This window comes from Protopterus annectens, chromosome 10.part0, assembly GCF_019279795.1.
Source record: "Protopterus annectens isolate FY-2018-M chromosome 10.part0, PAN1.0, whole genome shotgun sequence".
NCBI lineage: Eukaryota > Metazoa > Chordata > Ceratodontiformes > Protopteridae > Protopterus > Protopterus annectens.
In genome coordinates this window covers 138,566,850-138,583,245 of record NC_056744.1, presented here as the reverse complement: position 1 = coordinate 138,583,245, position 16,396 = coordinate 138,566,850, and the positions used below count along the sequence as shown (strand labels likewise).

General features: G+C 39.1%; 1 protein-coding gene across 2 annotated transcripts in view; it reads right to left on the bottom strand.

The window, feature by feature from the left end:
• CEP112 (centrosomal protein 112) overlaps positions 1-16,396 on the bottom strand; it is a 3,283,222-nt gene that overhangs the window by 293,514 nt on the left and 2,973,312 nt on the right. For both annotated transcript variants that reach the window (XM_044085107.1, XM_044085108.1), the window contains one exon: positions 13,362-13,451. In XM_044085107.1, the coding sequence (XP_043941042.1) occupies positions 13,362-13,451 (90 nt within the window). The remainder of the gene's footprint in view (positions 1-13,361; positions 13,452-16,396) is intronic.

Genomic DNA, 16,396 nt, shown 5'->3' with positions numbered 1-16,396 from the left:
AAGTTTCCCACTTCATTCTTAAGAAGCGTGAAGTTGGCTTTGGAGAAATTTTTTACTGTGGTTTCCCTAATGGGGGGTAGGGGAGGGATGTGGATGTCAGGGTGATTAGCTTGTGGTCGGATCTGACCAAAGAGGAATTGACCTCTGGCGTGGAGCACCGGTTGCCCATGTTGGTAATAACCAAGTCTAGGATATTGATGCCCCTGGTGGGGGTGTGGATAAGTAGATCCATGGCATTGGAATTTATGAATTTCATAAAATGTTGAGCACAAGAGTTGGTACATGAGTAGTTTTCCCAGTTAATGGTAAGGTAGTTGAAATTGCCCATTATTAGGGTGTTAGGTTGTACCCTAATATTTTCCAGTGTATTAAGAAATGAGGAGTGGGAATCCTGGGGCATGGTGGGGGATCTGTAGCAAGCTACAATTTGGATTGTGGTCTTGCCCAGAGTTAGTTGCATTTGGATAATCTCGGATGCATTATGCTGAGCAACTAGCCTGGAGGTGTGGATATCCTTAATGAATATGGACACGCCTCCGCCTTTAGTGTTTCGGTCCAGGTTAGGTGGCCGAAAGGTGTGGTATGAATTATAGCCTGGTAATGCAGGGGTACTCTCTGGAGCCTTGAACCAGGTCTCTGTCACTGTACAGATGTCGATGTTCTCCATTTTAAGAAGTGCATCGAGTGAATGCATTTTGAGGTTTAGACTTCTAACATTGAGTAGCAATACCCTCAGATTCTTCTTGCCTGTACCTGTTAGGGTGATGAATTGTCATTTGAACCTTGCCTAAAAAAGGCACTATAGGGGTGGCTAGAGCCTTAGCCAGTATCCAGAATCCCAGGGGCGACAGGTGCAGGCCATCTCTGGCAAAGCATTGTGGTTTGTCGATCATGTCATCGCAGGTAGACAGATACTGGATCCCCTTAGAATGACACCAGAAGCTTAGCCAATTGTTGACGTCAATCATTTTGTCCTTGTACTGTGGTATCATTCTGGGTGATGGCAGGATGCTACTCAGGGCTAGGGTCATACCTGCCTGGGCTACAAGATTGGACAGCTCCTCCATGTCCCTTTTCATGTAGTCCAAGGAGGTATGTCTCAGGTCATTCACACCAACATGGACAATGAAAGAGTCATATTTGTACTTGTGGAGTGACCTGAGTGTATGCGTTATGTGGTGGATCCTGGCACCCGACAGGCAGCTGACAGTAACTTTCTCCTTGTTTAGCCTGGTGAGTGGAACATCAGTGTGCCTGACTATAGAGTCACCTATGACTAGAGTGTTGGGTAAGTTGTTATGCCTTATGGGCTGTGGTTGAGTGGCACACTGAGTTTATTCCACATTTTCAATGTTTGCCACCTACTGCATCACTCTCTGTTCCACATTACCAAGTTGAGAAGTAGGCCTTATGGTCCTTACATATGTAGCTTAGTGCCTACATAACTCTACATAATCCCTGCTATACAAACAACCCTGTCCACCCTGGAACAGACAAGCTCAAATGCACTTCTCAAATACCTGTAAGTTCAGATGCTATGAAATGCAAGCACAATTTATTGGCTATACAAATGTCCAAGACTATTGTTTCTCACTCTGATTCTTGCTGTCTTTCATTGAAAATGTAATTGCTATTTCATTTCTGTGATTTTATAATTATAAGGTCATGGCTGAAAATGGACCTAATTGGCTGAGTCCACCTACCTAAACAAAAGTAAATAATTACAAAAAATAAAATAAACATATTAAAATTGTTTTGATGTTGATCTTGAAAAATATAAGTAACTGCACTGTTAGACTAGCAAAGTCCACAGCAGAGTGTAGTTATTTTGTTCTACTCAGCTCTGAAAAAGCTTTTATTTGTCTTTGACTCTGGGAATTGTACTATTACATGTGTTCATTGCTAGAGACAAAAAACAGAAGCATGTTTCAGTATGTATCAGAGATACTGTACTCTAAAACAATGTAGCAATATCCTCAGGCAAAATTCAACTTAAAATAATACCTTTAAAACATCTTTAACACAGTAGATTATGTGTGTGAACAGTTACATCATGTTTTTGGCAACTTGTAGCATTTTTGTCTGCATTTGCCTTGACATATCTTATTATAAATAAATCACATTCTGTTTACATATCAAACATTTGTACTTCTCACCTTTTCAAGTCAATATACCTTTATTATTCTGCATTTACAGCTGAAGAACAGGCAGCTATACAGGCTTGCAAACTAATAATTCATTATACTTTCTTAACCAACAAAATCACATAGGCAAGAAAGTTAAGGAACAGATTACAGAAGAAAGCTTCTGATTAAACATTTTCATTTTATAAGATATCATCTGTCCTTTGCTTAACACAGTTCAAGATTTTTCATCTGCAGCTGCAGACTTTTGCATGCCCATAGCAAAATAGTTGGCAGGGTAGGTGCATACAAATGACTCACACGGTCATTCTGAGTTCACAGTGACCTCTGCGGTCAGCTCAAGTGGTTGTTGGCATGTCTGTACATCTGGCTGGCTTTCAGGCAGAGTCAGTTTGTGCTGAAAATGAAGGGGCGAATGGAGAGAGGGTAATGGGAAACCCACGGAATGCAGAGAAAATGTGATTACTGAAAATGGGAAGCAATGCATCACCACAATGACTCACAGTAAGGTGGAGAAGGATGTCACATGACCAACGGGGAGCCTGAACTACAGAACCGCCACAGCTGTTCAACTGTGTCACATACGAGGAAATAATGGCGCCCTGAGTACAGGAAAACATAATGGCACACACAGCAGTATGCACAAATGAAGGAAGATTATCATTTTAGAAATACATACCTGAAGTACAGCTGTTAAAATCTAAGATTTATCTAAATTGAGCCACACTTACAGGCTACCTAATCCCCATTATGGTACCTGAGAAGGAAAGGCAATCATCCTGATGTATGCCCCACCTGAACTCCCGAACAGTAAAGGCTCAGTGTTTTTAGTGAGTTTCTGGTTAAGGGAAAGTAGGAACCTAAAAGGTTGCCACCATTAACAAACTGGTCAGTACAGGTGGCAAGTTTTCAGCCTTTAATGTAGAATTTCTGTTAAACACTGATGTGCACACTGCAGGGTTAAATATGCAGGGTTACACTTACAATGCATATTTATAGAAATAAATGGATCTTCTCTAATACAACCAAGCAGTCTTTTGAGCATAAGAGAAGACCTGTGCCTACTTTGTGAGCACAGGAGAAGACCTGTGCATACTCCATAATATACTTCATGTCCTAATGGATAACGTATGGCTGTCAGGCCTGATCAATCACAGAAAAGAATATTCATTAGTGTGATGTGCTGAAGACTCTTTTACAACATCTGCAGGATTAGCAGCTCTACCTCCCTGACTGCCCTCTTCATGGAACTACCAGAATTAACCTCTCCTCTTGGACTTTCCTAAAGGCTTCTTAAGATATTTAACAGTCTTCATGTAATAGTGTATGCAGATCTTTTCTGTGATGAGCAAACCGGACTCTACCATATGTAGCCTCACTGCTGCTTTTTACATGGAAGGAGTTGTTGGAACTAACATATCTTCTTCTGTCTTAAGATGTGAAGTACAGCTTCAAGAACCATGCTGGATAAAAGATGGTGGCATTGCTAATGATGGAAAGCTTTTGGAAACAACCAAATGCATATTTATTATCAGTGTTGGCACAATAGCAATTTCACAGATTTACAGTGCTAAGAACCCTTCCCTGGTTTTCTGGTTTCCTCAGAGCCTTTGTTTGTAGGCCACTAACAAAGAACCCACAGCAAAGATGATTGACACTTTACATGTTCAAAGTGCAATCCAGTTAGTGTGTGTGTGTGGGAGTTTCATCTGGTCCTTACTTGCTGTTTACCTCCAGGTATGCAGTATGCAACAATGTCTAAAGTGTGTGGGCGCTTTACTTTTGTCTTCTTGACATGACTTGACTGATTGCACCATCAGAGCAGCTTTCCTCCTATACCATCCACCAGCAGGTAACCACATAGTAAAATGCCCTTCCAACTCTTTGAAAAAACAGGTCAGACTTTTGGTTGCTGCATGGTTCCCATCTTGGTCAGTCATTCAAGTGACCCAGTCCCATGTGTGATCCAGGCTACTAAGAGAGCACATGGATCCTTTGTCTCTGAGACAACTCAACGATGCCTTAAAATTCTAAACATAACACCTTCTAAACAGAAAGCTCCCATTGCTTGATGTTCCTTATCATTGTGAATGTATTACACATCATTTCATTTCTGAAACAACTACAGGTAGGATTTACTGTCAATCTTCTTTGTTCAGTGTCAAGTGTTTTAGTAGTTTGCTTACTCACCTCACTTACAGGTCAGGTTAACAAAACGGGTGTAACTTTCACTTTACATTTCCCTCTCATTTGAGATTTGATCACTGGGTTTTTCCGCTCAGTACTGATTGACAGAATTTTAAAAGTTCTGTTAACAATAGTATAAAAAGAGTTTAAAACAGGGTCAAGGGATAATTGCTATTTCTGAAAACGTGTCAAACCATGAACTACAAACTAACTTGCTAACTTAATTAGTTAAACCCATCAGACAGGTGTGTTTTTGAGGTGACTGGGAAGCACAGTCATACTAAGTAACTTAGTCAGAGTTGTATGCATTGAAAATAGAGATTGATAAAATCAGTCACAAAGCAAGTTAAACCTCATTAACAGCTAATTTGCCTTGACCTCTAAACAAAACTGCCACTAAAACTACTGGTTCACAAAAGCAAACATTCACACTATGCCCAGAGTATGTGACTTCACTTCACTGTCAGAGAGCAAAGAACAAGACATGCAGAGTAAAACAGAACTTTTTAACTGGCTGCATACTTTCAGCCATACGTTGTGTGTTAAAACTATGGCAATATGTTTACCATGCTGTCATGTCCACCACTTTTCTACCTAGGTGCATGGCATTTAAATGGGGGTGTTAAATGTAAACAAAAAATGTTTACCGTTTGTGCCACTTTCAAACATCTGATCTGTTTTGGGGAAAAATGCCCTGAGAGAGGATGAGAAACTGAAAGAGAGAGAGAGGTTTTGTATCTTCATTGAAGCTAAATATTGTTTAGGAAATTTGAATGTTTTCAGCTACTAGAGGGTACAGCCACATTTGTTGAAGTACATTAACTTCAGTAAGAAAAAACATCGAGAAAATTATCTGCCTATCAATTACATACACTATATATTTTGTTATAACAGTGATGGCCACATTATTGTCTCCTCCATACCTTTCAACACAGCACCCAAGTTGAATATATCATGTCCCAGAACCTCCTGACTTAACAAGGATGGCAATCATAATAAATAACAGCGCCCTACATACATATGATAATCCAAAGGAGACCTCTGTGACAGAAACATGAGCATCTACACAAGGAAGGTACAAGCAGGAAATAGTCAAAAAGGTATACAAAATACAGCTCTGTCTGCTAAGGCAGCACTCTGACCCTGTAAGAGGATATTTGCTTACCTGTTCTCAGATACATCATAAAGAATCAAAGGACCACACATAATAGTCTCAGCTTCCTTTCTCATTTACAATCACACCATATACGTATTAAGATGTCACCTGTACGCAATTTACCAGTAAATTAACCACAGCCTGATTTTGGTACTATTTATCCTTACATGATCAATGCGTGACCATTCTACTGGTCTGAGTGTTGCAAAGACTATGGAAAAAAAAAACTATCAAATTGCATAACAATCTGTGTATTGGTTCTTCAAGTCCATCTTTCTGCACATGCAACTAAAGAAATTTGGGTTGTCCTGGGTCTGTATTAGAAATTAAAAATGCATTTTAAAGCAGTATGGTATGAATACTCACTGTGACGCTCCTGCACTGACCCAGTAATCAAGGAACATCAAGCCTCACCACTGGTAACAGCTAGGGGATGTACACAACAGGAAGATGACAAGTACACACACAGTAAAGTGTAATTTTCGTTAAGAGCACACAGAGATCAAAGTCGGTCTGCGGCTGGTTTCTCTCTCTTTTTCCAGATCTGAGCGTATGCTGTGGTTACATTCTTGAAGCACAGTACATAACATACAGTTCTGTACAAATCATATCAAAATTCACAAATGTCATACAATTATTTACAAAATTCCAGATAGCTGGGCTGGCAGCATGACCTTCACTACTTCACAGATAACACAATTACAACATATCTGTTATATATTTCCACCATAAATGAAAGATTGGAAAGGGGTTAGTGGGATGCAAACAAATATAAACTCTAAGTAGATAATTCAGTTTTGCCGTGCCACCCAGGGGCACAAATGAAGACGGCTGCATGGTCTTGTGGCTCTGTCTGTAGATTGTGTTTAATAGTACTGGAGGCTTGAAGAAAGAGTTTAATCACAAAAGAGTGGGAAAGTTACCCTGAGTGCTTTGAGTTTTTGTCTGTTTTAATGGTAAGCATTTGCATGAAAGATAAGTTGGAAGGATCCAGGCAGAAGATAGAAGATAGCAGCTAGACGGTATGGCTTGCAAGGTGGCCACTGTGACAGATGAATGAACAAGGCAATATAATTCTATTACAAGATGTATTTCTTTATTTTTTTGTAAGAAATAGGTCTTGGTGCTTTTACATTTCACCTTCTGAGGGAGTTTGAGAATTAAAGTAGTACTAGTGCTAAAAGTCAAACTAACCACACAATCTAATGAAAAGGCACATTCAGTCAAGTGATGAATTTAACTCTCTGCGCATTCACATTCTGACAAAGTACTAAACTGTGAAATCAACTGCACTTCAGTTTCACCAGTGCTAATGTTATACCTCCCTCTCAGCTTAAAGATGGGACAACCGATAAGCTATAAGTGATTTTGTGCCACCCCAGTGGTCTTACTGGCAATTAAAAGCCATAGGAGTCTCTGAGACACCTTACTCTTCTTCAGTGAAATATGTTAATGTCATAAGTTTAGATTTCCTACTCTCTTACCTACGTCCTACATTTTCTGATATAATACTGGCTCCATAACAGGTTTTATTGTTTTGGATACACAGAGACACATGGAAAGGAGGAGGTCAAAGTCAAAGCATATGCAACAAAAACTAAAAAAGTCATACAACAAACACCAGCAAATTAGAGTAACAATTTGCTTTGGTAAAGGCCCTGACTTTCTTGTACAGACTTGCAAATAAGATTTCATGGAGTAAGCCACAGAAGAAGGCAGACCACATCACCTCATTAGTAAATATTATTCACACTGAAAGAAAGAGGCTATAGGTTTTGGCTAAAGCCAGAGAAGCTAAGAGTTTAAGATTTACAAGAAAACAGTGAGAGTAGCTGAAGACTTCTCTCCTTCCTTTGGAGACTTGAAGTGCTTAAAAATGGAACCTTCTACAAGGCAGGCCTTTGGCCCTGCTCATTATTCCAGCCATTTTACTGGGGATATAGCATGTCCAGAAATACTGATTTGGCCTTCTCTTTTTATAAAACTATAATAGGTGGTTTGATAAGATGAGCAAGGTGACAAGAAGCTAAGGATGCATCACATTCATGAAATAAAGTGAAACCCTTCCTCTGAAACAGAAAACAGGAACCAAGTCTGTGGTCCTAGATTAAAAAGGAGGACTGAAATGGCAAAATACTATAAGACGGGAGGAGTAGCAGCCACAGATGCAAATAAACTCAATTCTAGGAACCCTGGCAGATAACTAGGTATCAGAAGGCATCATAATAATGGACATCTGCCCTAGCAAAAGTAAAAATACAAGGGATGCAATTTTGGACACTGAAACTGTTCAAACACTGCCCCCTTCTTTGTCTCACTTTAGTATTTTGTTTTTGTCCTCCTAGGAAATCTATCTGTATACCCAGAAACTGATATGTAAAAAGTTGACTAGCTCTATGCTATATGTCTAATAAAGCAGTCAGTTTAAGAAAGATAAAACAGAGAGGAAAATTGCCTAAAGCCGGGTGGTGAAATATCATGAATATTAGAGGGGAAGGATATTCCTTGTTATAAGTAGGAAGATACAGTCAGAAAGTAGGATTTAAAGTGAGAGTGAAAAGCAATTGCATGAGGCAAGAGGTAGGGGCTAGAGAGATCCTTTTCCTACCCTTTGGAAAAACAGAGAAATAGGGAGGACAGATGGCTCAAACTACCACATAGCTGGTAGTCTACTTAATGCCGAAAATGTGATAAGAGACCTTGGGACACAGGTGGACAGTAGTGTCTCCTTTGATAATCACATCGCCACAGTGGTCAGGAAATCCTTCTACGTGGCTCATCTCATCACAAAAGGATTCTCATCCAGAAAAAAAGAGGTCAATGTTCCCCTCTACTCATCACTCATTAGACCCGTTATAGAGTACAACGCCCCTTTTGGTATGTACCTCACAAGACATCTACAACAACTGGAAAGACCACAGAAATACCTCACAAAGAGGATTACTGGCCTCAAACAGATGCCCTATGCAGACCGTCTCAAAAAACTACAGCTTTACTCCATCGCATATCGCCTACTCAGGGGCGATCTCTGCCTAACATACAAAGCTATGTCAAACCCAGAGCTGTTGGACATGCTCCACTAAAAGAAATCCCAATCCCTCCGAGCTACATACTCTAGGGACCTTAACCTTGTCACCACAATAAACAGAACATGCTGGAGGGATAGATTCCTGTCCCAGAGACTTCCCATACTCTGGAACAGACTACCTATCTATGTCAAACAGAGCTCCTCATTAGCACTCTTCAAGAAAAATCTTGATGACTGGATGGGAAATGGGAAATTCACCCTGGGGATCACTTTTGTGGCTCTGCTCGACAGGGGCATAGGAAAATAATTTTCTTGGGTGGCGAAATCCAGGGTACATTTTTTGGCTAGGATTGTATAGGCCCTAGGGCCGATAGCCTAGTACCTACCTGTGAACCTATGAACCTATGAAGCTGCAGAGGAATCAGTAATATCAACCGTAGAAAATGGCAGTCCATAGTGTCAGGAGACGGGGCATATTGGTATCCATGCGCAGACTGCTCAAGGGTCATAACAGCCTAGCTCCAGTGGGGGCTGCCAAAATTCTGAGGTAGTAGAATGGATGGCAGGGAGGGAGGGAGGAAACAATGCTAAGCTTATAAAAGGGGGAGTATCTTAGAATTTGGGGGAGTTAACCTAGTGAAAAGGGGGGAAGCATTTTCCAGAGTGTAGAGAACAGAAGCCTCAGTGGCAAAAACTGATGGCTACATTATCCTGAAGAGTAAGGGATTAGCAGAGGAGAACTGGATCACATAACAATGTGGTAACTGAGGAGTGACCATAATTTGGGACAGAAAACTGAAACCATGATGACAGATCATCTAATCACAAGATAACTTGTCAAGAACAAGACCATCATTTCCTCTTCATGACTGACACATTTATCAAATTGCCCTCTTGAAAATGAAAACGTACAACAGACGGAAGGGAACAGTCGTCCTATGATCAAGGTGGCCTAGGTTAAGGAGAAAAGGCATTCAGTTAATTTCAGGTTATGTTACATCATGCTTTTCAGTGGGAAAGATCCCTTCCTCTTACTGCTGTCAGGAAAAGGTACGCAGAGCAGTTCTTAAGCTTGCTAAAATAAAGGGTAAGTGGAAGGACTGTGCTTGAGGTTACAAAAATGGATGAGCAAGAAAGGTAGGTCAAAGGAGCAAAAGTTAAAAATGCCACATTATTGAGAACATCCAGATAACAAGGTACTTAATAAAACAGATAAAACAAAGTAGCTGCAGGGAAGGGGGTGGGTAGGGTTTAAACATCACCCTGTGGATATTCATACCCAATAGTAACACTATAACCAATATTAATATATATTATATATTAATATATAACCAAGAGGATTACTGGCCTCAAACATTTGTTCTATGCAGCCTGACTGAAAAAACTCTGGCTGTACTCAGTGGCATATCGCTTACTCAGAGGTGATCTCTGCCTGACTTACAAAACCATGTCCAACTCAGAATTGATGGACATGCTCCACCTAAAGAAATCCAAGTCACTGCGAGCCACTCGCTCTAGTGAGCTAAACCTCGCCACAACAATAAATAGTACATGTTGGAGGGATAGATTCCTGTCACAGAGCCACCCCATGCTATGGAACAAAATTCCTAACTACATTAGGCAGGGCCCCTCACTAACACTCTTCAAGAGAAGCCTTGACGAGTGGATGGGTAACAGAAAATACACCCCTGGGATCACTTCATTGGCTCTGCTTGACAGAGGCTCAGTTAATTAATCAATGGGGCGGCGAAAGCCGACACACTCTGGCTAGGCTTATAAATGCCCTCGGGCAGATTGCCTAGTACCTACCTATGAACCTATAAAAGGCCACAATAGGCTTTGAACAACATTTGTGAAACTGCTATAATCCATAAAGTGCTTAACTACTTCATCTGAGTTGAGAAGATAGTAAAGGATGAGGAATTAATAAAATGGGCTGGACAGCCAAGGCTTTAAGTTTCCTGTTTTACAATGAATGCTTGAATTAACTAACGATTGCTCTCTCAAGAGAAATTTTGTTTCAGAAAGTAGCTAAATAGTTTAAACCCTTTACCACATACTAGTAATATTACTAGGCCCAAGTTATATAAAAGAAAGATGACCACTATGATTGATTCTGTGACCCCGGCATATCATTCAGTAAGGGTAAGGGGCCAAAATGCAGGGGGGTAAAGGAGAGAGAGCTATTGCTCCCATAATTCCTGATATGTAAAAAGATTTATATGTGCATACAATGATGTTTCCTTTGCTAGTAGTTGGAGTTATTATACTAGTAAGTTAACTTGGTGCACTTCTGAGGTTATGTGTTTTGACTGTATTTAATGAAATCTAGTAAAATTATACAGAACAATTTCCCTTCTCGCTTGCCACATTTGTTATGCATATAAAGTAACACTACTGTACATGAGATCACGAGATAGAGCAAAACTGTAAAATCTAATGCTCTAAAAGTCTGTGTGTGTGTGTGTGTTTGTTTATATAAAGGACAAAATACTTTAGCATAGCACAGTCGGAAATTGTGGTTGTCTGAGATGAATGGTTGGATAAGACAGACATAAAATCAATGTATATATGAGCATCACTAGCAAGCCGTGCATGGCTAGACATATGGCTTATCTGATATTTTATTACCAAGATGTGTAACACAGATGTTTTGCTTTTCTGAAGATTATAAAGTCAAATTAGGGAAGTATTTCTGTATTTGCAATTACGCCATGATATTCACAGACAGCTTGAACAGTACCGATGCAAGTAGCTTTATGTATGACGCTTGTCAATTCTTAAATAATTTGTTGCTCATTAGTATATCTGTAACTTGTGCATCAAAGACTTTTAGGACCAAGTAATAAATGTAAATTAAAAAAGTCACACAGACAAACCAGTTAGTAAAAACTACAAGAAAAACCTAGCCAAGATAAGAGTTTTCACTATGTGATACCCTAAACCTCCTATGGGATATATGCAAATGACCGCTTAAGGGTATCAAGTATTTCAGCTATAAAATGTAGGTGCAATTATTCCCATGGATACCCTGCTGCTCTCCACTGGTAGGACTTTTGCATAATGCAGCTATTCACAGTCCTCTTGGGAGGTACAAGATAGTAGATCAGTGCAGAAAAAGCTCTGTTAAGTGTATACAGTAATCTAATTGCATGCACCTTTGCATTTCAGTGGGTGAATCTGAGCAGTCAGATGGATGAAGCACATCAGCTTTGCCCTGTTCAGATTACTAGTCCAGGTAAATAGTGCAGTGGTGACCTCTGAAATGTTCCTATTTTCAGGCCTGATTTAGTATCTTCCTATTTTTGGAGGTATGTCCCCATTTCAGGCTTGGTTTACTCCTTTACACAGTTTTCTGAATGCCCCTTATCACGTGTGATTTTTGAAGCTGTCTAATACACAGAATTTCTAACCATGCTACATGACCAATATGCTAGTTGCAAAAATAATTCAAAGAAACAGGGCACACATCTTTACAACTAAGTTCATTGAAGTCTACAGAGTTTACATTGTCTTTTTGATTATATGCTTACATTTTCCCATCATTTTTGTCACTCTGTTTTAAAACATCCCGCATTCATATTGGAAGCAGGAAGAGTTACGTATGTGCTGTTTGGTATTCGGATGTTACAGTAATTAGATGTCCCAATCTGTAGCTGTGGTCGCGTGGGTTTCCTCCCACATCCCAAAGACATGCTGTAGGTGGATTGGAAACTCTAAATTGACCCTAGGTGTGAGTATGTGTGTGTGCCTTCTGTGGAAAGTTGGGCGCCGGGCTGGCAACTTGACACAGTAAAACTCCACTGCCAATCATGAGTGGACACGTGATCCGCTGTGGCAAGCCCTAACTGGGAAAAGCTGAAGGAAGAAGAATCTCTAGCTGGATGCTCCTATTTTCCATGTCTGCAGGTTGAGAGGTATGGTGCACTTGTGCTTGGGTGCACATTCTGTGTGATTTCCAGATATCTGCACTACTTCCTTGCACAGAATAGTTGGGCACTCAGCTTGGCACCGGTACCGACTGCTCAGCTGAGCAATTCATTCTACTGCTAATTGTATTTTAAACTGGTTCACCTTCAAGCAGTTTGTGGCTGTCTCTAAAACACATTAAATTTGAAACAGCTTGAAGGAACTGAGCAGGGTGAGCTGTATGTCTTTGAGTGTGACTATTAGTTCTGCCAAGGTAGTATATGCTTCCTCTAGTTAAAAACAAAAGACAGGGCACCATTTCAAGGCAAGAGTCAATCGTAGGGTTGTCAAGAGAACTTTCGCTCTGCCAATATTGATTCAAAATTCAAGCGTGATAAAAAGAAATGCAGAGCATTCTAAATTTACATCAATATAATCACTGTTACTAGAACTTTACTTTGTGCATATGGGAACACCTCTACTCTAGGAAAGAGCATAAAAAGGCTACTACATGTAGCTGATATCTAAATTCCACAGACTTTAAATGTATGACATTTTATACTGGCATGATACTAGCAATGAACTTAGGAAATCCTCCTTAACAAAAGAAAATGATACGTTTCAAGATAACTGACATCAGTTTACTGGATTTCCTTTGAGAATCAATAAATCCTTTGGCTGTATGATTATCAGTGTTACCGTCTTAAAGTAACAGAAATGTTTAAGAATAAAATAACTGAAATACCATCTTGAAATATGTAGAGTACTATGAGGCATTTGCCCAAAAGGCACAGACATTTAATTCTCAAGTTCTGAAAAAAGTGATGGAAATTTATGCCAAAAATATGTGCCTTTGTCTTGTATTAAGAGATTGTTTTCAGAAATAGAGACAAACTATTCCTATTTCCCCAGGGTGTGAAACAAAGAAGTAGCTTACCTGCTCCTGTGTCTCCAATCCCCTGTGTTGCAGTTTCTTTTCAGTACATCGTAACTGGTTACGACAGTTTTCCATCTCTTCTTGTAAAGTCTGCAATTAAACCAATTAAAAGCTGAAAAATACCACTAATATATCAAACAATTACAGCAGAGTAAAAATGATATTTGAATTAATATTTTAAACTTGTGCAAGTGTTTTAAATTTTCAGTACTTTTGAATTTTTTGTTTAAAGTAATTCTATTCTAAATAAAAATATCCATTTACAAGCATTCTTCTGTGTTATTCAGCTAACAAAAAATATATGCTTAGGCTTACACATATATAAAGTATAACAGTATGGCTCAAACACTGTCAGGCAAACATTTTTAGCAGAATATGAAAGTCTACATCTACGACAGTAAATTTATCTTAACATAAATTTAATTTATCACATTCATATTTTAAACCTTAACTGACATGTTGCCTATTTTGCAATCATAGTAAGGCATTTTAAGCTGGGATGGAATTCATCAACCTCACATGGCTAACAAATACGGTTGCAACTTATGGAAACACTATACAAGGTATGACTTAAATAAGCAACAACACATAATATAGTGTGCATAACAGTAAATTATAGAGTGTAACAAATTTATATGTAATAAGTTATAGTAAAAACAATGAAGAACGTCGCGTCCTCTAAGAGAGAAGATGTGTGGTTGAGACATCGAACCCAGCCTTTGCCAACCAAAGGCTACCAGGGGAGGCTGTTCAGTCCTTGCTTATAGTTGCTACACATTCTGTAAAGGAAATACCATTCTTTCATAGGACATTCTGCTATCTTCTACAGCAGTACTGTTAGGATCACTGCATTTCCTGATTACTTCACTATTCATACTTATGCAGCAGTATTGATATCCCAATAAATTTAGATAACATAAACAAAACTGCAAATATGTCAAACTTGAAACTGTATACAGATAATGTTATTATACTCCCTTTAAAGTAAAATTATTTATCTTGGAATTCTCTCAGTCCCCAACTTGTGATAGATTATGAAGTAAGCTTCTGAAATCAAACCTTTATATCACTTGTCTGTTCCCTTAAAATGAATACTTAACTATCCATTGCAAATAAAACCCATCATAGATACCTTGCAGAAACTAGTAAAATGCTGTGATCGATGGAATCTATTATTACTACTACGCTATCTCAAAAATCCAAATATCTTGCTAAATGATAAAATATTGTACAGGTAAGGGATTTCCTTTGTGAAAAGATTTGAAAGTTCTAAAATCAGAGCCTTCGTAACTCTCAGCTATAAAGACTTGCACTAATTATATAAATTATCAACTAAACATACCTCTTATAATTAATATAATCAAAACTATCTTGAAGAAAACCCACTGCCAGATGAGTCAGTCCAGAACTGCTATACAAGCTCTGGGGTTGTGCTTAGTACAACTTGTAAAAATAATCTAGGGGCAGAAAATTACAGAGGAAATGCTATACAAGCTCTGGGGTTCTGCTTAGTACAACTTATAAAAATAATCTAGGGGCAGACAATTACAGAGGAACTGCTATACAAGCTCTGGGGTTCTGCTTAGTACAACTTATAAAAATAATCTAGGGGCAGACAATTATAGAGGAACTGCTATACAAGCTCTGGGGTTGTGCTTAGTACAACTTGTAAAAATAATCTAGAGACAGACAATTACAGAGGAACTGCGATACAAGCTCTGGGGTTGTGCTTAGTACAACTTATAAAAATAATCTAGGAGCAGACAATTACAGAGGAACTGCTATACAAGCTCTAGGGTTGTACTTAGTACAACTTATAAAAATAATCTAGGGGCAGACAATTACAGAGGAACTGCTATACAAGCTCTGGTGTTCTGCTTAGTACAACTTGTAAAAATAATCTAGGGCCAAATAATTACTGAGGAACTGCTATACAAGCTCTGGGGTTGTGCTTAGTACAACTAATAAAAATAATCTAGGTGCAGACAATTACAGAGGAACTGCTATACAAGCTCTGGGGTTGTGCTTAGTACAACTAATAAAAATAATCTAGGGGAAGATAATTACAGAGTAACTGTTATACAAGCTCTGGGGTTGTGCTTAGTACAATTTATAAAAATAATCTAGGGGCAGACAATTACAGAGGAACTGCTATACAAGCTCTGGGGTTGTGCTTAGTACAGCTTATAAAAATAATCTAGGGGAAGACAATTACAGAGGAACTGCTATACAAGCTCTGGGGTTGTGCTTAGTACAACTTGTAAAAATAATCTAGGGGAAGACAATTACAGAGGAACTGCTATACAAGCTCTGGGGTTGTGCTTAGTACAACTTGTAAAAATAATCTAGGGGCAGTCAATTGCAGAGGAACTGCTATACAAGCTCTGGGGTTCTGCTTAGTACAACTTATAAAAATAATCTAGGGGCAGACAATTACAGAGGAACTGCTATAGAAGCTCTGGGGTTCTGTTTAGTACAACTTGTAAAAATTATCCAGGGGCAGACAATTACAGAGGAAGTGCTAAACAAGCTCTGGGGTTGTGCTTAGTACAACTTGTAAAAATAATCTAGGGGCAGACAATTACAGAGGAAGTGCTATACAAGCTCTAGGGTTGTGCTTAGTACAACTTGTAAAAATAATCCAGGGTCAGACAATTACAGAGGAACTGCTATACAAGCTCTGGGGTTGTGCTTAGTACAACTTGTAAAAATAATCTAGGGGCAGACAATTACAGAGGAACTGCTATACAAGCTCTGGGGTTGTGCTTAGTACAATTTATAAAAATAATCTAGGGGCAGACAATTACAGAGGAACTGCTATACAAGCTCTGGGGTTGTGCTTAGTACAACTTGTAAAAATATTCTAGGGGCAGACAATTACAGAGGAACTGCTAAACAAGCTCTGGGGTTGTGCTTAGTACAACTTGTAAAAATAATCTAGGGGCAGACAATTACAGAGGAACTGCTATACAAGCTCTGGGGTTGTGCTTAGTACAACTTGTAAAAATAATCTAGGGGCAGACAATTACAGAGGA